The sequence below is a fragment of the Notothenia rossii genome (assembly GCF_949606895.1).
Source record: "Notothenia rossii genome assembly, chromosome: 8".
NCBI classification, from domain to species: Eukaryota; Metazoa; Chordata; class Actinopteri; order Perciformes; family Nototheniidae; genus Notothenia; species Notothenia rossii.
In genome coordinates, this window is record NC_136906.1 from 70,938,298 (window position 1) to 70,961,810 (window position 23,513).

Below are 23,513 nucleotides of genomic sequence, written 5' to 3' on the forward strand. Positions count from 1 at the left end.
AGAGCAGACTAATCGACCCGGGTGAAACGATAAGCTCTGGTTTTACTGTCTGTAATAAATGTTAGTGCATCATCTTGCAAGGAGGTTTGAGAATATGCACAAACAATAATCAAATGTTAGATTAGAGTCATAATAAAGAACAAATGAACATGTGGTTTTAAGGAAAAGTTTCATTTGTTATTAACTGCGGATTATTTTTGTTGCTTCTTGAAATATAAAAATGTAATATATGTATAATATCAAATACAAATCTACTTTTGCTGAACAATAAATACTTTTTTTACACTACTGAAGAATGTGTGTTTTTCCTTTCCATACATATGTTTTTACAATATGTTCTTAATAAACTAGGCATACATCAGCTCACCCTGTGTGTGTGTGTGTGTGTGTGCGTGTGTGTGTGTGTGTGTGCGTGTGTGTGTGTGTGTGTGTGTGTGTGTGTGTGTGTGTGTGTGTGTGTGTGTGTGTGTGTGTGGAGAATCCTTAACAAGCCTCACCTGTGCTTTGTCGTTAAGTGGAATATAAAGCAGCTGCTGATGTCTCAGTTAATCATCCAGTCCCCTTCCTTTTAGACTTGTGTTTTTGTTGGAAGGTGTGCTGGATATTTGCCAAGCTCTGATACTGACTGTATTGTAGTTTTGGGTTTTGCTGCTTACAAACTGCACCATGCTGAGGCTTGGGCACATGTAAGTTAAATTTATTGTAAATGTCTTTCTATGTGTATACTTAATTGTCTCTAAATGATGTGTTTTATGTGTTCAAGCTTGTTATGGATGGCAGCAGCTATCATCTTGGGTCAAGCCAGGCCTAATGTGAAGCTAAATTCACAGTCAAGTAAGCTTCAATTCTCATGAAGTCATTTTATACAGCATATTAAGTCGGTTTACATTCTCCTCACAAGCCTTTTCTTTTAACAGGCAGTGGGTTAAGGTCTGACTGTGCCGCAAATGTAATGAGACTCTCGTTGGACAAGGCTTTAGCAGTGGGAAACCAGCTTGAGGTGGAGGCTATCAGTAAGTACTTACACTGATAATAATGAGCTGATTGGTTCATCACTGAGGAAAGGGGTCCCTGACAAAGCTTATTCTCTCCCCTCAGATGGCACCAAGCACATTTTGTTGACACCTAGCATGGCTGCTCAGTGTGGATACAGCATGGAGTCTGACCCGTGGGGTAATACCAGAATCTACACCTCCCTGATGGGCTGCTTTGTGGACAACAAGGTTTGTTTTGAGCTAAAGTGGTTTAACAGCATTCAATGTCATTTTCTACTAAATTTAGTTGGGGCCACATGTGCTAATTCTGTCCCGAGTGACTGAATTAATGGCTCAACAAGCACATGGTTACTCCCATTTTTGTGTTTCCCTGAATTTTATTTTTAACCCCTTACCCTTAAAAGACACAAAGTACATTTCCCTTTTTTGTTTGGTACATCTCTAAAATGTTAACACTGCTCCACTTAAAACTGTATTCATCTGCTAGGTACTTTCTTGACTCATTTGTTACATACACAAATACCCATTTAGACTTCAAATGTGTCCCTGAAGGCAAGGATATTACATTTTCAATGACAAAAAAGCTGGAACCAAAGAATATTAGGGATTTTCTCTTAATTTGTTGTATATTTATAGGATGATGCTACATTTAATGTTGGCTTGAGACTCCAGATGTACGGCGAGAATCCATCAGACGTGGTCAGTCATGACGTGTATCAGACTTGCAGCTACACTCGCTGGGCCTCCAGGGAAATCTTTTGTGACAGGAACTACATGGAAGTAGGTCATCTTTACATTGATGATTCCACTGTCTTGTGTGTATGGAAACGAATGCTAAAACCACCATTTTCTGTTTTAGGTTTCGCACCACATGGCTAACCTTGATGCTGAAGCTAAGGGTCAGACTCGGGATGGTAAAGACGACAAGCTCAACGCCAATCCTGAAGTATGTTGAATTAAACTGTTCAGATACTACAGTTTAATTCCTCCCTACACCAATGAGGATTTAATTATTATTTGTTCTTTCCTGTAGGCCTCTGGTGCATCACAAGGTATCTGGAAGATGACGTTTTACACCCCAGAACCAGTGGCCATGGTGCTGCAAGAGGCTGAACAAGCCGGCTACGCTGCCAAAACTACCTCTAGTCGTCTGGTTATGCGAAGCCCGTACAATACAGCAGAGACTTATTCAGAGGATGTAAGCAACACACTCCTATACAGTGTTTCTTTCCTTTCCCTCCTTGTCAAGTATATTAAACCTCTCCTCTCTTTAGGTGGCTGGAGTCCCCATGGAAGTTTTCAGGGTGAGCGCCTACTACATGGCACCACAGGGTCTGAATGTAGTGAACTTGGCAGCTGCTTGTCCCAAAGGTGAGTCCTGAGCAACATATTGCCTTCACAGTAAGCTTAATAGTTGCACAGTTAACCTCAACGGCTCCATTTTGTAATTAACAGGTGGCGTCCTCTTCACCGAGGATATGATCTCTTGGCACGTACCTCGCCGTGTGACTCCTCTGTTGGACGGCAGCATTTCAGTATCAGAAATGCACATGGGCATCAACGGGCAGAGGCTTGATAGATCTCAGATGGTCGCACGGGGGTACACACTGAGCACCACAGACTTCCACATCGTCGTCGAGATCCCAGTGGGCTCGCCTGATGGTTACTACAAGGTGGGGGGAAATCTCTAGATTAGAAATGCAAGAGTCACTAGTGCATTTGCATGTTTTATTGAAATGTCATGAATTATTGCAGAGCCATGCCCCAGATGACCAGTACCACATCACCTACTTCGTGGAGCCCATGCTAGAGGTACTGTGGAGGGCAGATGACACCCAAGATGATACCAGATACAAGGTTTTGTTCCCCATCATGACTCCTTTGATGCCTCAACCTCCCCAAGTCCAGGATGGTAAGTCACATTTTGTAGTGAGTATGAAAAAAATGTTGGCGACCAAAAAGAGGTTAGACTTTTACCTAGCTTTGGATCAACAAGTCTAACAAAAACGCGAGGCCTGTTTCAGTGTTCATTTATCTCAAAATGGTGTGTTTGTATAGGAATTCAAGAAAGCCAAGTACAGTATAATCCACTTTTGCTTACAAAGAGTGCCTTTTTTAAAATTGTTTTTTTTTTTTAAAGTAGCACTCAAGCCAACTACTCAATTGTTCTCTATCAATTTTGAGGCTGGTTTAGAATTTGTAAACCTGCCACGTTCTGTTCCTCAGACACTGTCCCAGAGACTCGGGTGTTCAGCGTTCTCTTGGGAACCTTCCTCCATGATGTTGAGCTGAGGAACATCACCTTCTCCACCGGGGTCCTCACTGTTGAGGAGAGCAATGCCAAAGGCTTCACAGTCCAGGAACACAGCTTGGCTAATGGCTCCAAGATTTTCTCTCTTCAAGTGCCCTTTGATGCCGATGTTGTCTTAAAACGTGTATGTGACATTATAGATGCAAAATATCACTTTGTACCAGCATATTTTCAGTGTTGCTGAGCTTTTATTTCATTTGTTGCAGAATCCTGAGCGCATGGTTACATCTTACTTCCTCCCTCTGATCTTTGGGTTGATCATCCTGCCTGAAGAAACTCCGTTTGCTCACCCGGTCGACCTGCAGGCCTCTCTCCAGGATGTTGGTGAGATCATATTGAATTTGCTTTTGACAATATCTTTATGCAAATTGTGTTTTCTAAAATGAAATGAAACATATTGGAGTAAAAGCTACACAATCAAATGGATAATGCATGCTTTGCTGCTTTAGTGCTACCCATCATGGCTGGCACCTGTGACCAGAACCAGTTTCACATCAGCGTGAAGTTCGGGAGTCACGGCTCTAATTTCAAGGCTATCGTTGGACCTCGAGAGCTGACGGCTGAGATGGCTGAAGACTACAATTTCTATGACAACGGCACACACCTCAGCCTCATTCTGCCATACACTGCCAAGGACGCTGTTTTCGAGGTATGTCAAAACTACAACATCCCACCATAGATCTTCTGCATTGGCCAACTTTACTTTCTTTTCCACAGCTGCTCACTGCAGAATCAGTCAAATCCAGAATTGACCTGCTTCTGTTGGATCGTGCAAACGACTGGGTGCTTGCTGATCTCTATCTGGCTTGCTACTTCCCCTTAAAAGCAACTGGTAAGATGTGACATGTAAGTATATTTGCTGCTTTAATTGATGGATTTTTGTTGCTTTACACATTGCCTGCTTCTTCCTCCAGAGTGCCACCCCAATGGCACAATGACCGCTGTGGCCGTAAAGGTTGAATCTACTCGTAATCTGGAGCCAAGTCAGCTGACGCTAAAGGACCAGTCCTGCACACCACAGTTCAGCGACGATCGCTTTGCATATTTCTCCTTCAGTGTGGATACCTGTGGAACCACCAGAACGGTGAGTGTGAAATCACATTTAAATATCAAAGGGGCTTTTTGTCAAATGTTTATGTTTTTTTGTTAAATAGTTCTTTGACAACTACATGATGTATGAAAATGAGATCCGCCTGTCTTACAACAACGCCAAAGGAGCAGCCAACACATCACCAGTTGATCCTGATTACAGGTAAAATATTTGATTCTGTATAATTGGAGATGAACACCTTCAATGTATGCGTTTATATATTTTATTTTTCCCCTAATAGGCAAACTATTTCCTGCTTCTATGTGGTCAATAAGACTCAGGCTGTTGCCTTCAGCGCTAAACCAAGAACCTTTGAGCCCGCTGCAGAGATCGGCGCCGGGCAGCTGATGGTGCAGATGAGGCTAGCCCAAGGCATGGTGGAATTTTACAACATCTTGTTCATGCATACAAAACACTGTAAATGTCCAGGCCTCCTTTCTCTAACGGGACTCTTCTCCTGCAGATCCATCCTACGAGCTCTTCTACCAAGCAGAGGATTATCCAGTGGTGAAATATCTGCGACAGCCTCTGTATTTTGAGGTGGAGCTGATGCATTCTACCGACCCGCACTTGGAACTCATTGCTGAGAACTGTTGGGCAACCCTTTATGAAGATAGGACATCTCTGCCAAGCTGGGACATCATTGTGGACAGGTAATGTTGTGCAAAACTAACTACTACATGTTCTCGACTGAGACCTTTGGCCAGAAGTGAGTTGTGTAAACACTGTCTTAATGATCCACTAAAAAGCATTCTAATTTCATTTAATGGCAGCTTTATTTTAACTTTCGAATTCCTTCACTAGCTGTGAGAATCGCGATGACAGCCATGCCACAGTTTTCCATCCCGTTGTGAGTGACTCCAGAGTTTTAGTCCCATCCCACATCAAGCGCTTCTCTGTAAAGATGTTCACTTTCACTAAAGATGACGAGGTTCTGAAAGACCAGGTAAGACTTGTAAATCCAAATCAGGAGTCTTTTGGCCACTGCTGCATGTAGCCCTGTGTAATACATCATCCTGTCTGTCCACAGATCTATGTCCACTGTGATGCAGTGATTTGTGACACTAGCAGCCAGGCAGATGGTTCCTGCAGAGGCCAGTGTGTGCATCCTCCAGGTCAGAGCTACTCAAGACCTGCAGGTGTAAAAAGGGGTAAGTGATCGAGTCTGATCAAATGTAGTCGATCTGGATGTGCATCTGGTAATCTTTACTTGTTTTGCAGAGCGAAGAAGCACCGACTCAACACGCCGAAAGCAGATCTCCTCTGGGGCAATTATTCTGTCTAACCTCTGAATATTTTCTGAAGTGTTTACATTGTGTCGTTTGCACCTTATGTATATGTGTTCATTGTTTGGCTCCAGGACCAGGGGAACACAATTTTATCTATGAATGTACTGCCTTTTAAATTGATGGATGACGATAACGACTCGCGCATTTTGAAAAATAAACGAATACAAAAAATAAAAGCCACATTTATTCATAGTCTCTTTTATCAATGTGTTGCATCTTCTGTGGTCAACTGTAAAAGCAGGTTTTGTGTCAACCAGTACCCTCATAACTCCAACAAAATGCAGAGAATCATCAACATATGTAGAAAATACATCTTGTATAATAAACAAAATGATAAGTTGTGTTAGGCGCTAAATGAAATACATTCTGAAGTTATTATTTCCCCATTGATAAGCCCCGCCTACTGGAGACGCACTAAAATGTGATGTTTGACTGTCCTCACTTCCGCCTTTAGGAAACACAACAAACCTTAACATTCACAGCCAATGGAGCAAGACAACCCTCAAATACTTGGAAATGCTCACTCTAAGTTTAAAAACCAGAACTTCAAATGTGCAGAATAACTGTATACAAAGTGTATCTCTTCCTGCTTACAGTCCAGGTACTGTTTGTTCAATCTTTGGCGATGTATAGCAAGTCTGTAGGCTACTAGTGTTACAGCTTATTCTGCTATCCGTCAAATTCTGTGTCCCCGGTTAAATCTAACATCCATCGTGTTTCTCTCACTTTGTCATTTCATTACATGTATTGTTTGAGACTTTTTTTAACACTGTCATATTTTCATAGGGAATGTGAAGCCTGTGATGACTGTTTATCATAATTCACTGATGGAACTACAGGTTGGGGGTATTGGTCCGCACGTACACATGTTGACTGTACCTACTGTGTTCTCTTCCTCCGTTCTCTTCCCGGACTTCAAGCCGGCAACATGTGCTTTTCTGCTGCTCAAAGCCAGCTTTGCACCTTCGATGCACCGCCTCCGACTCCCTTCTCTCTGCACTACACTGGTGACCTTGACATAAGTCTCGCAGAAGTTTCCAAGACTGGACCGAAAAGGGCTAGAAACGCAGTTTTTATCAAACTACCGGGGATTTTTGGAGATGTCCGTGGCTGCCTCGTGCACACGGACTGAGGCTCGGTGTGTCCTGTGCGGAATGGCCGGGAACGTCGCTCGCCATTCCCACATCGTTCCGGCACTGGGAGACAGTAAGCCTTCCGACAACATGGAGATGATACGCGACCTGCTAGGTACGGAAGAACCCGACTTCTTGTTCACGGGACTGTTTCTTCCAGACATGCGGCTGCATGTCCAGACAGTGCTTGCTAACACGGCTAGTGTTGAGCCCCGCGCTTTAGCCGAAGGAGCTGACCGGTTCTTCCTGGCCGCCCTGCGTTTTACCCCTGAGGTGCTGGCCCCGACACGCAGCGGCACCTTCCCTGGTAGAGGCACGCCGCCTAGCAGAGACTCCGGGGCTGACAACATCGAATAACGGCTACCGGCTAACGGCCGTCTAACAACAACGGCTGACAATAACGGCTAACAGCTAATGGCTAACAACGACAGCTAACGGCTAACAACAACGACCAACGGCTAGCAGCTAACGATGAGTGAGAGCTAGCGGATAACGGCTGACATTGTCCATCTGTTAACATCTGACTGTTAACTCTTTTTGGGGGTGCCGGAGAGGAGGTTCGCCCAAGTCTGGTTGACCTTGTGTGGATCCTGTCGCAATTTCGCCCACTTGTTTTTTGATCGTGGACCGGACAACCTTTTTGAGCTTTTACTTGGTGCCTGAGATGAGGTTCGATCATGTCCTGTCGGCCTCGTGTGGACCCTCTCGCTTTTTCACCACCTCGAAGGCGGTTTCGGACATCGGTCACATTTTCATCGGCCCATGGGTGGCGTGCTTCGGGACCCTGTCTGGCCTCTTCCTTCGCCTCGGCAACAGCTTCGGACCTCGCCCACGCCTAAATTGGCGCCTGGGTGGCACACTTCTGGACCCTGTTTGGCCTGTCCACGGCTCCTGCCTTCCGGGGAGACTGCTTCTGCCTTCCGGGGAGACTGCTTCTGCCTCCCGGGGATTTCGTGCCCGCCGCTGCTGCGTGCTCGCCTGCGGCCGGGTTGCACTCCTCCCTGCTGGGGAACACCGGGATATTCACGCCCGTCCGCACGTCGCAGCTCAGCGACCCAGCTTACTACGGCTGGCGGATGTTTTTCTTCGTTCGCCTCGACGCCTACCGGGGCCCCCTTACGATGGCCCATTCCATGGCCCACCCCCCGGTGGGGATGCCCTCGCCCTCGTTAGGCCCCTGCTCTCTCCTGCGGCCTCCTTCCGACAGCCCGTTCCATGGCCCGACCCTCGCCTGCAGCCCCACCCTCCTCAGCCCCTGTGGTGCTTCCTCCCGGACGCGAGGATTGTGTCCATGTTCTGAATTCTGGGGGGGCTTGTATAGTGATCACTGTTTATCAAAATTCACTCATGGAACTACAGGTTGGGGGTATTGTTCCACACGGACACACATGTTGACTGTACCTCCTGTGTACCTACTGTGTTCCCTCCTTTCTCTTCTTCCCGTCTCTTCCCAGACTTCAAGCCGGCAACATGTGCTTTTCTACTGCCCTTTCTGGTGGATTTTAGTCCCTCTTATTTTTTTTATATGAATATAAAACAAATCTTTCAACAAATGGCTTCCATATAATGTGAGCTATTGACCCCAAATCAATGCAGCATTGTACAAATAACTAGACAAGAAGGATACACACCTCTTTGTAGAATTCAATTGCCTTTTATATGAATATTGTCATTGTTGGGGAATAATTGACCAACCTTGAGCAGCCGTTATCTCCCATAAGGAGGGGCAGCCCTATCATATTGTTGATTTTGCCAGTTTATGACGGGGCAACTCTCTGTCAGAGATAGTTATTGCTATGGGACACCTGGAGCACATCCTTCTCTGGGTGTTGATGACCCCAAGCCATAAGCGACAACAAATGATGACAAGTGATTCAGTGTCCTCAGCTGTTTAGTCTATCTATTGTTTCATTACATCGTTTATTTGGCAGGGACAATGCACAGTAATGAACACTTAAAACATTCAAATGTGTCAACCGTAACATTGCCAGATTTAGATTTGAGCTAATTTCCATCCGCAGTCCCTCACATAAAACATTTAAGAAAATTATATTTTACAAACAAAGCTAAAACAAAATACATGATATGCAAAAAGTTCAAAAGAGCAAGAGCAGCATACACAAGTATTTACCACATGGCAGTACAATATAGCAGCTACGACATATAAAGTGCTACATAAAGTGCAAGAGAAGATACCCCTGTATTAAAGTGCATTTAGCGGTGACTGCACGTCTGTTTATTTCTCAACCATTCTTTTAGTTGACCTTTAAAGCTATTGAGAGTGGGACAATCCCGTATCTCAGTTGGGAGGCTATTCCAGAATGAGCTGCCTTTAAAGGAGAGGACATTTTGTCCAAAAGTGGTCCGTCTACGGTGGACTTCACAGTCTCCTCTGGTTTCTGACCTGTGCAGCGTCCATTGTGTTTTTTGTGGATGAATTCCCCGAAGGGAATGTAAACATTTATAAAAAACACATACTTTTAAAAGACTTTAAATCGTCAAAACTCAAGAAATTGTGTTTTTCAAGGATGGTACAGTGGTGGTATGAATTTGGCTTTCTGTCAAACACCTTGATAGCGCTCTTGTACAGCTGTTCTATTGGTTTCAGGTTTGTGGCACAAGCAAACGACCAGTTTGTAAAACAGTATTCAATGTGGGATGGAATCATACAGTGGAGGTTTGACTTTGCAGCATTGACAGTTAAGAAAAGTCTGATTTGTTTCAAATTGAATTTAACGGTATTGGATACTTTCTTGATATGTTTCTTAAAAGTCAAGTTTGAGTCCAGTATGACTCCAAGAAACTTGAAGTGGGGGACTAGTTCTAATTCTGCTCCGTTTAAAAACACATTGGATCCTTCGATTTTGACTGGTCGTTTACTGAACATCGTGCATACTGTTTTTTTTTTATTTAACTGTAAGCAAATGTTGTTCAGCCAGTGTTGAACCTTGTCCAATGCATTTGAGAGAAAGGATGTAATGTTTTCAGTATTTTTCCGCTGTACAAAGATGAACGCATCATCGGCATACATTTGTACATTCAAATCAGGACATACATTAGGCAAGTCATTAATGTACAGAGAAAACAGTAATGGTCCAAGAATGGAACCTTGTGGAACCCCAACAGGGTTGACAAGGTAGGGGGATTTGGCTCCGTTGACCAAAACACACTGTTTTCTGTTCGATAAGTAAGACTCAACCCACTGTATTGAATCTGCCGAAAAATTGAAATACGTCAGTTTTGTAAGGAGCACTTGGTGGCCAACAGTTCCAAAAGCCTTACTGAGATTAAGGAAGACAGCACCTACATATGGGCTCGTGTCCAACATAGATTTAACCTTTTCCACAAAGACACAGTTAGCTGTCTCAGTTGAGTGGTGAGCACGAAAACCAAACTGCATTGAAGAATGTTGATTATTCTCTCTGAACTAGCTAAATACATGGGTCTGGGGTAGATTTCTTCAGAATTGATTGTGGAATCTCAACCGTGTGGTCAGATCGTGTCCCGTAACATGTCTTGTGAATTCTCTGGCCGAAGCTCCAAATAAACCGTCAGTGTTTGCCATCAAAGCTCAAGCTCTCCTCGTGTCTCTCTGAGTCCCGACTCCAATTGCTTCAGAAGTTTCCCGCACAGTCATGACAACTATGCAGTTTCTTTATTGGCTGCAATGTTCATTGGCTTCAATATCATATTTGTCCAGTGTAGGATTAATATCTGGTTTGCTTTGGGGGGACAATGCTTCACATGATGCCAGAAAGGAAACAAAATTAAATAGAATAGGTCGACTAAAATCCTATAAAAAAGAGGTGTATTAATACAATGCTGCATTGATTTGGAGTCACATGGTCACATTGTGGTACAGTAGATACATAGATTGGTAAAATGATCAATCAAAAAAGCACAGCACTGGCTCAGTGAACTATAGAAACTAAGCTTTCTTTAAATAGCCTTTCCACAAGCTTCCTGTTGGTTGTTTTAGCAGAATACCTTGTGGCAGTGACTCTTTCTTGAGAAGTCAAACAGCTCTCTTTTAATATAGATTTATAACATCTGTCATTAACTGTGTTGTGGTGTGATCCCAGCATTAAATGGGTTAATGTGTGTTTGTGTCAGTTGGTATGTTTTTCTTTTAACACCAGATGGAGCTGTGTACTCACTTGTTCTCATGATGCCCAGAACTTAAAACTGCTGAGTCTTAATGAGCTAGTTTGGCAGTACTTTACATATCATGACATTTATCTATTAACATGTTTAATGTCTTACAGGTTTTTTCGATGACGCCAAGAGTGACTTCCAACAAGTATTGAAGATGAATCCAGATTTTGAAGATGCCAAAGTGAGCCTGAAACAGACACTTCTGGACCAGCAGCACAAGATGGACAGGGGATACTGACAACTCCATAAACTATAGAATTGACCTTTTTATAAATCCTGAAATCTGTTGGCTTGAAGAAACAATCTGTGAAGTTTTGTCAAATTATTTACAATAATGTACAGCTATCGTATAGAAAATTGGAATCGTATTTGGTCTGAACATGAACCCTTTGATTAAAGATATCAGAATGAAGATGAACCTTAAAGTAAACACAAACCACATAAAAAATAACCTACACAAGGAACAGAAACAATGAAAATAAAACTATTGCTGCAAAAACATTCAGTTAGAACCTATGAAACCAAGTAGAAATCCCACAGGGATGGGTGCAACATTTTGATATGGTTTTTGTTAAGCAGAGCATTGATTATTCCTTCTTCTGCACTGACTCAACACTCTTCCAGTTGGAACATATTGTTATGGCCTGAACATATATCATTGCATAATTGGACAGAGCAGACTAATCGACCCGGGTGAAACGATAAGCTCGGGTTTTACTGTCTGTAATAAATGTTAGTGCATCATCTTGCAAGGAGGTTTGAGAATATATACAAACAATAATCAAATATTAGATTACAGTCATAATAAAGAGGCTCAAAGGCAAAAATCAACAAATGCACATGTGGTTTTAAGGAAAAGTGGAATTTATTATTAATTGTGGATTATTGTGTTTCTTCTTGAAATATAAAAATGTAATATATGTACAATATCAAATACAAATCTACTTATGCTGAACAATAAATACTTTTTTTACACTACTGAAGAATGTGTGTCTTTCCTTTCCATACATATGTTTTTACAATATGTTCTTAATAAACAAGGCATACATCAGCTCACCCTGTGTGTGTGTGTGTGTGTGTGTGTGTGTGTGTGTGTGTGTGTGTGTGTGTGTGTGTGTGTGTGTGTGTGTGTGTGTGTGTGTGTGTGTGTGTGTGTGTGTGTGTGTCTATGTGTGTGTGTGTGTGTGTGTGTGTGTGTGTGTGTGTGTGTGTGTGTGTGTGTGTGTGTGTGTGTGTGTGTGTGTGTGTGTGTGTGTGTGTGTGTGTGTGGAGAATCCTTAACAAGCCTCACCTGTGCTTTGTCGTTAAGTGGAATATAAAGCAGCTGCTGATGTCTCAGTTAATCATCCAGTCCCCTTCCCTTTAGACTTGTGTTTTTGTTGGAAGGTGTGCTGGACATTTGCCAAGCTCTGATACTGACTGTATTCTTTTTGGTTTTGCTGCTTACTAACGGCACCATGCTGAGGCTTGGGAACATGTAAGTTACATTTCTTGTAGATTTCTTTCTATGTGTATACTTAATTGTCTCTAAATGATGTGTTTTATGTGTTCAAGTTTCTTATGGATGGCAGCAGCTATCATCTTGGGTCAAGCCAGGCAAAATTTGCAGTCAGGTAAGCTTCAATTCTCATGAAGTCATTTTATACAGCATATTAAGTCGGTTTAAATTCTCCTCACAAGCCTTTTCTTTTAACAGGCAGTGGGTTAAGGTCTGACTGTGCCGCAAATGTAATGAGACTGTCGTTGGACAAGGCTTTAGCAGTTGGAAACCAGCTTGAGGTGGAGGCTATCAGTAAGTACTTAAACTGCTAATAATGAGCTGATTGGTTCATCACTGAGGAAAGGGGTCCCTGACAAAGCTTTCTCCCCTCAGATGGCACCAAGCACATTTTGTTGACACCTAGCATGGCTGCTCAGTGTGGATACAGCATGGAGTCTGACCCGTGGGGTAATATCAGAATCTACACCTCCCTGATGGGCTGCTTTGTGGACAACAAGGTTTGTTTTGAGCTAAAGTGGTTTAACAGCATTCAATGTCATTTTCTACCAAATTTAGTTGGGGCCACATGTGCTAATTCTGTCTCGAGTGACTGACTTAATGGCTCAACAAGCACATGGTTACTCCCTGAATTTATTTTTAACCGCTTACCCTTAAAAGACACAAAGTACATTTCCTTTTTTGTTTGGTACATCCCTAAGATATTAACACTGCTCCACTCAAAACTGTATTCCTCAATTAATCTACTAGGTACTTTCTTGACTCATTTGTTGCATACAGAAATATCCATTTAGACTTGAAATGTGTCCCTGAAGGCAAGGATATTACATTTTCAATGACAAAAAAGCTGGAACCAAAGAATATTAGGGATTTTCTCTTAATTTGTTATATATTTATAGGATGATGCTACATTTAACGTTGGCTTGAGACTCCAGATGTACGGCGAAAATCCATCAGACGTGGTCAGTCATGACGTGTATCAGACTTGCAGCTACACTCGCTGGGCCTCCAGGGAGATCCTCTGCGACAGGAACTACATGGAAGTAAGTCATCTTTACATTGATGATTCCACCATCTTGTGTGTATGGAAACGAATGCTAAAACCACCATTTTCTGTTTTAGGTTTCGCACCACATGGCTAACCTTGATGCTGAAGCTAAGGGTCAGACTCGGGATGGTAAAGACGACAAGCTCAACGCCAATCTTGAAGTATGTTGAATTAAACTGTTCAGATACTGCAGTTTAGTTCCTCCCTACACCAATGAGGATTTAATCATTATTTTTTCTTTCCTGTAGGCCTCTGGTGCATCACAAGGTATCTGGAAGATGACGTTTTACACCCCAGAACCAGTGGCCATGGTGCTGCAAGAGGCTGAACAAGCCGGCTACGCTGCCAAAACTACCTCTAGTCGTCTGGTTATGCGAAGCCCGTACAATACAGCAGAGACTTATTCAGAGGATGTAAGCAACACACTCCTATACAGTGTTTCTTTCATTTCCCTCCTTGTCGAGTATATTAAACCTCTCCTCTCTTTAGGTGGCTGGAGTCCCCATGGAAGTTTTCAGGGTGAGCACCTACTACATGGCACCACAGGGTCTGAATGTAGTGAACTTGGCAGCTGCTTGTCCCAAAGGTGAGTCCTGAGCAACATATTGCCTTCACAGTAAGCTTAATTGTTGCACAGTTAACCTCAACAGCTCCATTTTATCATCAAAAGGTGGCGTCCTCTTCACCGAGGATATGATCTCTTGGCACGTACCTCGCCGTGTGACTCCTCTGTTGGACGGCAGAATTACAGTCTCAAAAATGCACATGGGCATCAACGGGCAGAGGCTTGATAGAACTCAGATGGTCGCACGGGGGTACACACTGAGCACCACAGACTTCCACATCGTCGTCGAGATCCCAGTGGGCTCGCCTGATGGTTACTACAAGGTTGGGGGAAATCTCTAGATTAGAAATGCAAGAGTCACTAGTGCATTTCCATGTTTTATTGAAATGTCATGAATTATTGCAGAGCCATGCCCCAGATGACCAGTACCACATCACCTACTTCGTGGAGCCCATGCTTGAGGTACTGTGGAGGGCAGATGACACCCAAGATGATACCAGATACAAAGTTTTGTTCCCCATCATGACTCCTTTGATGCCTCAATCTCCCCAAATCCAGGATGGTAAGTCACATTTTCTAGTGAGTAGGAAAAAAATGTGGCGACCAAGAAAAGCGAAATTGGCTTAAAATTTGAATTCTGGCTTGCTCATATATATCCTAAAGAATGCTAAACCCATTAAATAAAGTCTTCATCTTTTGCAAAATGGTGTGTTTGGATGGGATTTGAAGCCAAGTACAAAATCCACTTTTGCTTACAAAGGGCACTTTTTAATTTTTTTTTAAATGGCACTCAATCCAACTACTCAATTGTTCTCTATCAATGTTGAGGCTGGTTTAGAATTTGTAAACCTGCCACTTTCTGTTCCTCAGACACTGTCCCAGAGACTCGGGTGTTCAGCGTTCTCTTGGGAACCTTCCTCCATGACGTTGAGCTGAGGAACATCACGTTCGCCACCGGGGTCCTCACTGTTGAGGAGTGCAATGCCAAAGGCTTCACAGTCCAGGAACACAGCTTGGCTAATGGCGCCAAGAGCTTCTCTCTTCAAGTGCCCTTTGATGCCGATGTTGTCTTAAAACGTGTATGTGACGAGATTCAAAATATCACTTTGTACCAGCATATTTTCAGTGTTGCTGAGCTTTTATTTCATTTGTTGCAGAATCCTGAGCGCATGGTTACATCCTACTTCCTCCCTCTGATCTTTGGGTTGATCATCCTGCCTGAAGAAACTCCTTTTGCTCTCCTGGTCGACTTGCAGGCCTCTCTGCAGGATGTTGGTGAGATCATATTGAATTTGCTTTGACAATATCTTTATGCAAATTGTGTTTTCTAAAATGAAATAATTCATATTGGAGTAAAAGCTACACAATCAAATGGATAATGCATGTTTTGCTGCTCTAGTGCTACCCACCATGGCTGGCACCTGTGACCAGAACCAGTTTTACATCAGCGTGAAGTTCGGGGGTCAGGGCTCTAATTTCAAGGCTATCGTTGGACCTCGAGAGCTGACGGCTGAGATGGCTGAAGACTACAATTTCTATGAGAACGGCACACACCTCAGCCTCATTCTGCCATACACTGCCAAGGACGCTGTTTTCGAGGTATGTCAAAACTATAAAATCCCACCATAGATCTTCTGCATTGGCCAACTTTACTTTCTTTTCCACAGCTGCTCACTGCAGAATCAGTCAAATCCAGAATTGACCTGCTTCTGTTGGATCGTACAAACGACTGGGTGCTTGCTGATCTCTATCTGGCTTGCTACTTCCCCTTAAAAGCAACTGGTAAGATGTGACATCTAAGTATATTTGCTGCTTTAATTGATGGATTTTTGTTGCTTTACACATTGCCTGCTTCTTCCTCCAGAATGCCACCCCAATGGCACAATGACCGCTGTGGCTGTGAAGGTTGAATCGACTCGTAATCTGCAGCCAAGTCAGCTGACGCTAAAGGACCAGTCCTGCACACCACAGTTCAGCGACGATCGCTTTGCATATTTCTCCTTCAGTGTGGATACCTGTGGAACCACCAGAACGGTGAGTGTGAAATCACATTTAAATATCAAAAGGGCTTTTTGTCAAATGTTAATGTATTTTTGTTGTTAAATAGTTCTTTGACAACTACATGATGTATGAAAATGAGATCCGCCTGTCTTACAACAACGCCAAAGGAGCAGCCAACACATCACCAGTTGATCCTGATTACAGGTAAAATATTTGATTCTGTATAATTGGAGATGAACACCTTCAATGTAAAAGTTTATATATTTTATTTTTCCCCTAATAGGCAAACCATTTCCTGCTTCTATGTGGTCAATGAGACTCAGGCTGTTGCCTTCAGCGCTAAACCAAGAACCTATGAGCTCGCTGCAGAGATCGGCACCGGGCAGCTGATGGTGCAGATGAGGCTAGCCCAAGGCATGGTGGAATTTTACAACATCTTGTTCATGCATACAAAACACTGTAAATGTCCAGGCCTCCTTTCTCTAACGGGACTCTTCTCCTGCAGATCCATCCTACGAGCTCTTCTACCAAGCAGAGGATTATCCAGTGGTGAAATATCTGCGGCAGCCTCTGTATTTTGAGGTGGAGCTGATGCATTCTACCGACCCGCACTTGGAACTCATTGCTGAGAACTGTTGGGCAACCCTTTATGAAGATAGGACATCTCTGCCAAGCTGGGACATCATTGTGGACAGGTAATGTTGTGCAAAACTAACTACTACATGTTCTCGACTGAGACCTTTGGTCAGAAGTGAGTTGTGTAAACACTGTCTTAATCCACTAAAAAGCATTCTAATTTCATTTAATGGCAGCTTTATTTTAACTTTCAAATTCCTTCACTAGCTGTGAGAATCGCGATGACAGCCATGCCACAGTTTTCCATCCCGTTGTGAGTGACTCCAGAGTTTTAGTCCCGTCCCACATCAAGCGCTTCGCTGTAAAGATGTTCACTTTCACTAAAGATGACGAGGTTCTGAAAGAGCAGGTAAGACTTGTAAATCCAAATCAGGAGTCTTTTGGCCACTGCTGCATGTAGCCCCGTGTAATAAATCATCCTGTCTGTCCACAGATCTATGTCCACTGTGATGCAGTGATTTGTGACACAAGCAGCCAGGCAGATGATTCCTGCAGAGGCCAGTGTGTGCATCCTCCAGGTCAGAGCTACTCAAGACCTGCAGGTGTAAAAAGGGGTAAGTGATCGAGTCTGATCAAATGTAGTCGATCTGGATGTGCAGCTGGTAATCTTTACTTGTTTTGCAGAGCGAAGAAGCACCGACTCAACACGCCAAAGGCCGATCTCCTCTGGGGCAATTATTCTGTCTAACCTCTGAATATTTTCTGAAGTGTTTACATTTTGTTGTTTGCACCTTATGTACATTTGCTCATTGTTTTGTTTGGCACCAGGGGAACAGTTTTATCAATGAATGTAGTGTACTGCCTTTTTATATTGATGGATGACAATAACGACTCGTGTATTTTGAAAAAAATAAACGCATACAAATAAAAGCCACATTGCATGTTGTCACTTCCACCTTTAGGAAACTCGACAAACCTTACAGAATTCACAGCCAATGGAGCAAGACAACCCTCAAATACTTGAAAATGCTCACTCGAAGTTTAAAAACCAGAACTTCAAATGTGCATAACATCTGTATACAAAGTTGATCTCTTCCTGCTTACAGTCCAGGTACTGTTTGTTCAATTTTTGGCGATCCGTCAAATTCAATAGGGAATGTGAAGCCACTGATTACAACAACCGCGGGCAGATAACGTACCACCGGGTGGTTTTTGGTGAAGTAGTGGAGGACTTCTCTTTAGCAATACAGTGACATCAGCTATGAGACACCTTTCTACAACAGAGGACTCTATAGACAGGGCTGCACATAACTGGTGCGCATGCGCACCTCCGCCAAAAAAGGAGCACCGGGTCATTTGAAAAAAGGCGCATTTGTGTTCCAACAGGGAGGGGGAGAGCGAAGGGAAAAGAGGAAAGATATTTGCGAGTGGCATATAAACTCGGGCCCAGCCCGTAGTAGGCCTACTGGCGTTATAGAAGTTCGCCTAGGGTGCCAGATCTGGGGAGGAATTATGATCAGTAGAAATGGCCATGACATGGGACCTTTAAAACTAAAAGAGCTTTACAAAAAAGTAACACAATTAAAGATGTTTGGAGTTATTCATTCAAATGTGTTGTCCAGGAGATGCTGATTTGAAACCGTTGTTACATACAGTATATGGCATTTCCTGTTTCTGCCGGAGAGAGGGGAGTTTGTCCCAAAGCTTGCCGCTGTATTTACACCCTCCATCTGACAGGAGGGAGCCTCGTTGAGCTGCGAGGCGTGGCATAGAGAACACTCCACAGAGTTCACTACGTCACGGAGGGGGAGTGTGTAGGGGTAGGGTGTGGATTGGGATTGGGCCAAAAATGTTCACGCCAAATACTTACTAATTTCTGAACTGGGTAGCTGATTAACAGATTTAGCTGTTCCGTCATTTTTAAATTCATCCCACTGCTTTGGCCATGCTTCAGAATGATTGATTCAGCTTCTTTTTTTAATGAACAATATTGCTATACTTCTCCCCTGCTCAGTCAGCCATTCTGCTTCCCTCAATGTCCTAAATGTTGGGATTCCCTTCAAACTGGACAACATGATCTCACCAGAATGCGTGACTCCACCATGACTCCTACCAACCCTGTCTCCTAAAAATTACATTCCCACAGAACTAAACTGCATTCTCAACTAGAGAATGCAATTCCTGAAGAAATTGCTAGTGGGAATGCTTTATGCTGAAAAGGTGACGCTGAACTGCTATGCTGAAATGTAATGTGTAAGAAGAAAGTGAATTTAGATTGAAATTATACATGAACACAGGGGGCTTGAATGTGTGATGAGAAGAAAAGAAAGTAAAAAGGCTTGGAAAAGCAGCAGAATTTTGAACTGCAAACTTCAGAACTAACTTGATGGCGAATGATCTGTCGCCATGGCAACGTCATTTGACGACACCCCATAATACGCTTAGATGCGTTGACGGCTGCATCGTTACCAAACCTGTGAAGTTTTGGGCCGTTTGGAATATTTTCACTGAAGTTTTTGCAAACCGTGTTTCAAGGCGAGCATTGTGTTGCCATGGCAACGGCATTTGAATAAATCTCAAAACTGTCCCGTAGATGTCTTCACGGCTGGACTGTTAGTACACGTGAAGTTTGAGCACTTCTTGAACATTTTCATAGGAGTTATAGCGAATGTAGTTTCGGGTTCATAATGTGGCCTTTTTGGCAGTTTAACTAAAGGTGTGCGGCTGCTGCCGTGAGGAAATATCAGCCTGAAATTACAATGGGCTTTAATGGAGGCATGTTGAACGTTTTTGTCACTTCATGCTAGTGCTGTGTACCTGGACTCAAATTCAGGTTCAGGTCCGGACTCAAGTCCAGAGGTTCAGGTTCAGGTTCAGGTCCGGACTTATAAGTCCGGACTTGTGTCAAGTTGTGTGAGTAACTAAAGTGAACTTATTGTGAGCTAATTATCAATTGAAAATAAACTCATAATCAACTCAAATTCAAACTCGTCAGGTTTATTGTGCCCCCTTCCAACTTGTGTCTACACCATGTCTTTTCTAGAACTCTACATGTGTTACTAACTACACAACACAACTACATACATAGTGATGTACATACAAGACTCAATATGCAAGAGTACAAGTCTATGTGTTCTTGTTCAAGAACAACAGCATATTGACATTGTCTGGGTGAAGTGTTGCTCTTTCGGCAGACAATATATCACCATACATACAAAGGAGTTAGCTTAGCTGGCAACCAGTATCCCATGCTTGTCAGTAAACTACACTACGACGTCACACAGATCTCGCGAGCAGTTGCGATATTTTTGCGAGACTTCGTGAGTTCAGTAATGGCCGCCATATCAGAAGCCAAAACAATGTTTTTCGTCTTTTCTCAGCGCAAATTTCTCGATCTATGGAAGGTTTTAGATGGTTTAGAACAAAAAGGAGAATATTCGTAAGTACCGGTTCCCGACGTTCCGGTTTTAACCGGACTTGAACCGAAACTTTTTACAAGTCCAGTACCGGTTTGGCGTACCGGTATGCAGCACTACTTCATGCCCTCAAAAAGCATTTTGTTTAATTATTTGTCTTTTTTTTTTCAAGCTACGAGATGTTTTCCTACGTTTGTCATTATAAATTATGTCTCAGGAATGTAGGGTTTGGGAATTATGGTAGTTTTAAAAAAATATATGAAGGCAAATTTCAAGATGTTCTACCCTCTAGCTGTGACATCCCACACTTTAGTTAATGTTAAAATGTGAAGAAAACCTCTAAAACAAGGTCTGAACAATGTTTAATATCTCTAAAAGTAAGAATCAGATTTAAAAGTTGTTTTACACGAATAATGTCAGAAAGATGTGTAACATTTTAAAGTTGGAATGAGGTTTCTGATTGAAAGTAGGAATGAAGAGTTAGCAGTTGAAGTCGCATGAAAATTTGTTGAAGTCTGAAGATTTCCTCCATTGACTTCAATGTTAAAAATGTGATATATTATGGGATGTATCTCTGGAATTATGAAAGTTATGAATGAGCAAAGTAATAGCCATCGATTCCCGACCGAGCTGAACGTTTTGATGTTTGAACGGAGTTTCTGCGATGTTCAATGCGGGAGGAGAAGAGGGCCAAAATAACCCGGCGGAATAATAATAAACTTTTCGTCCGTAGAAGAACAGTTACTTGGAATGCTGTTAACAGTATTCCCACTAAATTGCATTTAGCTAGAAACCAGGGCCGCCGCTTGCGGACAGGCAAGGCAGGCAACTGTTTGGGGCCCTAGAACAGTAGGGGGCCCCCGAGGGGCGACACATCTTTAAAATGAAAACAGTGTCGGTTTTTTTTTTTCATGCCAAATTCAGAACAACAAATTATACAAAAAATACAATTAAACAGACATCATACATTGCCATAAGCCTTCATCAAATTCAGTTCATCTACAATAGTGGGGGCCCCATTATTGTAGATGAACTGAATTTGAGTGAGTGGGGCAATGCGCAACGTTTGCAATGACAGACAGTAGGAGACCTCCCTAATAGAGAACCGCAGTGACACGTCGTAAAACCCGGAAGTAAACTTCTTCCAGTTCCTTTGTCAAAAAGCAATGCAATTTCTCCATAGAATTTTGGAAAATAGCTCGAAATAAGGTCTGTGGTTGACACACATTTAAGAGAGGGATCACGTTTTGTTCAGCCGGATAATCTCCACATGTCAACCCTACTTTTATAATTTTTGAATCATAAATCTATTCGCCAGAAGCAAAATGCTAACGCTATGCTATAGACGAACTACAAGCCAGTACAGCAGCAGGGTCGCACGACTTCAACGTCACGCCAACTTAAGATCGTTTCAGCTGACTAGCACTGAAACTGCACTTTGAACACTTTAAATATATTAACATTTTAAACTGTATACCCCGGTTATCTAGGCCCTTTTTGTTTTGTTTCATGCATACCACGTTTATCTAGGCCCTTTTTGTTTTGTTTTATGTATACATGTCACACTGTGGGAAACGATATTTCGATATTTCTGGATGTATAACACATGTAGAATTTTTTACAATAAAGCTGACTTTGACTTTCGCGCGCTTGCATATTTTAACAAAGCTTTTCATTTTAGCCACACTGAATTTAACTAGAAGTCATGGCTGTGTCAATTACCAGTCTGATATCGTTTTACAAAGATGACAAGAGTGTAGATAGGAGAGAACCACTACAAGTCAGGACACGTAAAACAGTGCAGCCTAGATGAAGGTGTGCTTACCGGTGTTGTCAGGGCTAGCATGAGGGACAAGGTTTATTGTCGGTGAGTAGTGATAGCAAGAGTACCGTTAACCTAGAGTTTATTTATTCACATACATTCCCATCAACAAATCCATTTTATGTGTCACATGAAATCTTTATTACAAATATTACACACCAGAAAACACAGAAATATCCATGAAATAAACATACAGTAGCCTATAAACAATTAAAGGGATGATTGGGAAGGCATTACAAATGTAAATATATTTTAAATAATAAAACAATCCCCCCACCACAGGTATCTACAGGAGAAGAGGGAATTCTCTCCACAAAATGTGAATGCCCACGTGGAGAATGGAAATGCAGTCATGCGGCTGCATTAGCCATCTTTGCCATCCACACTTTCAGCTGCACTGACACCCCCTGTCAGTGGAAGAAGCCAAAGGCAGCTAAACGTACGCATTCAGTGGAGGAGCTATTTCCTCCAACCAATAACTAATTTAACCCGCTGACAAGAGAGCCCACCTCCGAAAATCGTGACTGGCTGAGGGACAGACTCGGGGGCAGGTTCTAAGGAATCTATTGGCTTCTCTCCCCCGAGCCAGAAGAGGAACACTACAGCTTGGAAACACTTACTGTTCCTGAAAGTATCAAATCTGTTGGGCATCAGGGACCTGAGGCAATTGTGGCAGGCATGGCATTGTCTGAGGAGCAACAGACGGCAATTCAGGTGGCTACCACTGGTCAGCGAACCAACCCAAACTGGCAGTTGTTCAGGAAAGGAAGGTTGACTGCCAGCAACTTTGGAGCTGTCCTGAGGTCAAAGCGTGTGACTGCTTCCCTTATTGCCAGGGTGCTAGGGCAACAACAGGCCCTTGATGGTGTTTTGTCTGTACAGTGGGGGACTATGAATGAATGTGAGGGCGTCAGGGCATTCACCACTGCAACCCAGATGCAGGTCCATGAGTCAGGATTGTTGGGGGCATCTCCAGATGGTCTGGTAGGGTCTTCCGCTGTGCTGGAGGTAAAGTGTCCCTACAGAGCCAGGGAAATGACAATTAGTGAAGCATTGCAAATCAAGGGCTTCTGTGTCAGTAAGGAAGGAGAAACATTCAGCCTGCGTGAGAAACATCCTTACTGGCACCAAGTGCAAGGTCAGCTTCACCTCACTGCAAGGAAGAAGAAGAAATTAAAAAATTGTGAATCGTTTTAATTTACATTTACTCGCCTTTGCAATGTTGTGATTGTTAGAGTGTTAGGTTTCCTGTCAGCTCGTCTGTTGGGAAGATATAAAATATTAGTTTCATGGAAGTCACACCGTCAAATATAAGAGCATTAAGACATACAGTACATAGGCTAAAACAAAACATCTAAAGATATAACCTTGCACTTTGATAAGTCTCGTGAACATTTTCACTATTTTGACATTTTTATAGATCAAAATTGAACTAAAGAAATAAATGGTAGATTAATCCATATTGAAAATAGGTGTCAGCTGCCACACTAATTATAATAGTTGTATTTCTTAATTAATTAAGATAAGATATTACTGTATTGATCCCAATTTTGGAAATATTTGTGTTGCAGCAGCATAACAAGAAAAACAAAATATAAGTTATTATATATACAA

General features: G+C 42.7%; 2 protein-coding genes across 4 annotated transcripts in view; both read left to right on the forward strand.

Annotated features, from left to right (window-relative positions):
* The window catches only part of LOC307016724 (uncharacterized protein), a 28,872-nt gene extending 11,277 nt beyond the window's left edge, over positions 1–17,595 (forward strand). Inside the window, exons 1-21 of one of the 3 annotated variants that reach the window (XM_079645995.1) lie at positions 562–686; positions 764–834; positions 918–1,013; positions 1,099–1,223; positions 1,632–1,775; positions 1,855–1,941; positions 2,029–2,193; positions 2,270–2,366; positions 2,451–2,668; positions 2,751–2,907; positions 3,222–3,430; positions 3,513–3,630; positions 3,756–3,955; positions 4,024–4,138; positions 4,221–4,390; positions 4,461–4,558; positions 4,638–4,768; positions 4,860–5,049; positions 5,201–5,342; positions 5,427–5,547; positions 5,618–5,876. In XM_079645995.1, coding sequence (XP_079502121.1) covers positions 667–686; positions 764–834; positions 918–1,013; positions 1,099–1,223; positions 1,632–1,775; positions 1,855–1,941; positions 2,029–2,193; positions 2,270–2,366; positions 2,451–2,668; positions 2,751–2,907; positions 3,222–3,430; positions 3,513–3,630; positions 3,756–3,955; positions 4,024–4,138; positions 4,221–4,390; positions 4,461–4,558; positions 4,638–4,768; positions 4,860–5,049; positions 5,201–5,342; positions 5,427–5,547; positions 5,618–5,688 — 2,745 coding nt within the window. In that variant the 5' untranslated portion in view covers positions 562–666 and the 3' untranslated portion in view covers positions 5,689–5,876. Of the gene's footprint in view, positions 1–561; positions 687–763; positions 835–917; positions 1,014–1,098; positions 1,224–1,631; positions 1,776–1,854; positions 1,942–2,028; positions 2,194–2,269; positions 2,367–2,450; positions 2,669–2,750; positions 2,908–3,221; positions 3,431–3,512; positions 3,631–3,755; positions 3,956–4,023; positions 4,139–4,220; positions 4,391–4,460; positions 4,559–4,637; positions 4,769–4,859; positions 5,050–5,200; positions 5,343–5,426; positions 5,548–5,617; positions 5,877–13,374; positions 13,515–13,593; positions 13,681–13,767; positions 13,933–14,008; positions 14,106–14,189; positions 14,408–14,489; positions 14,647–14,954; positions 15,164–15,241; positions 15,360–15,483; positions 15,684–15,751; positions 15,867–15,948; positions 16,119–16,191; positions 16,290–16,368; positions 16,500–16,590; positions 16,781–16,928; positions 17,071–17,154; positions 17,276–17,345 lie in introns of those variants that run through there. The other 2 variants (XM_079645996.1, XM_079645994.1) reach the window with 2 other exon arrangements.
* On the forward strand, positions 12,296–13,233 carry LOC307014311 (uncharacterized protein; the record flags this gene model as incomplete). The annotated part of the gene is made up of 5 exons (XM_079642184.1): positions 12,296–12,450; positions 12,528–12,586; positions 12,670–12,765; positions 12,847–12,971; positions 13,222–13,233. The coding sequence occupies exons 1-5, from the start codon at positions 12,431–12,433 to the stop codon at positions 13,231–13,233; spliced, it is 312 nt and encodes a 103-aa protein (XP_079498310.1). The 5' UTR covers positions 12,296–12,430.
* Positions 17,596–23,513: the final 5,918 nt, after the last annotated feature.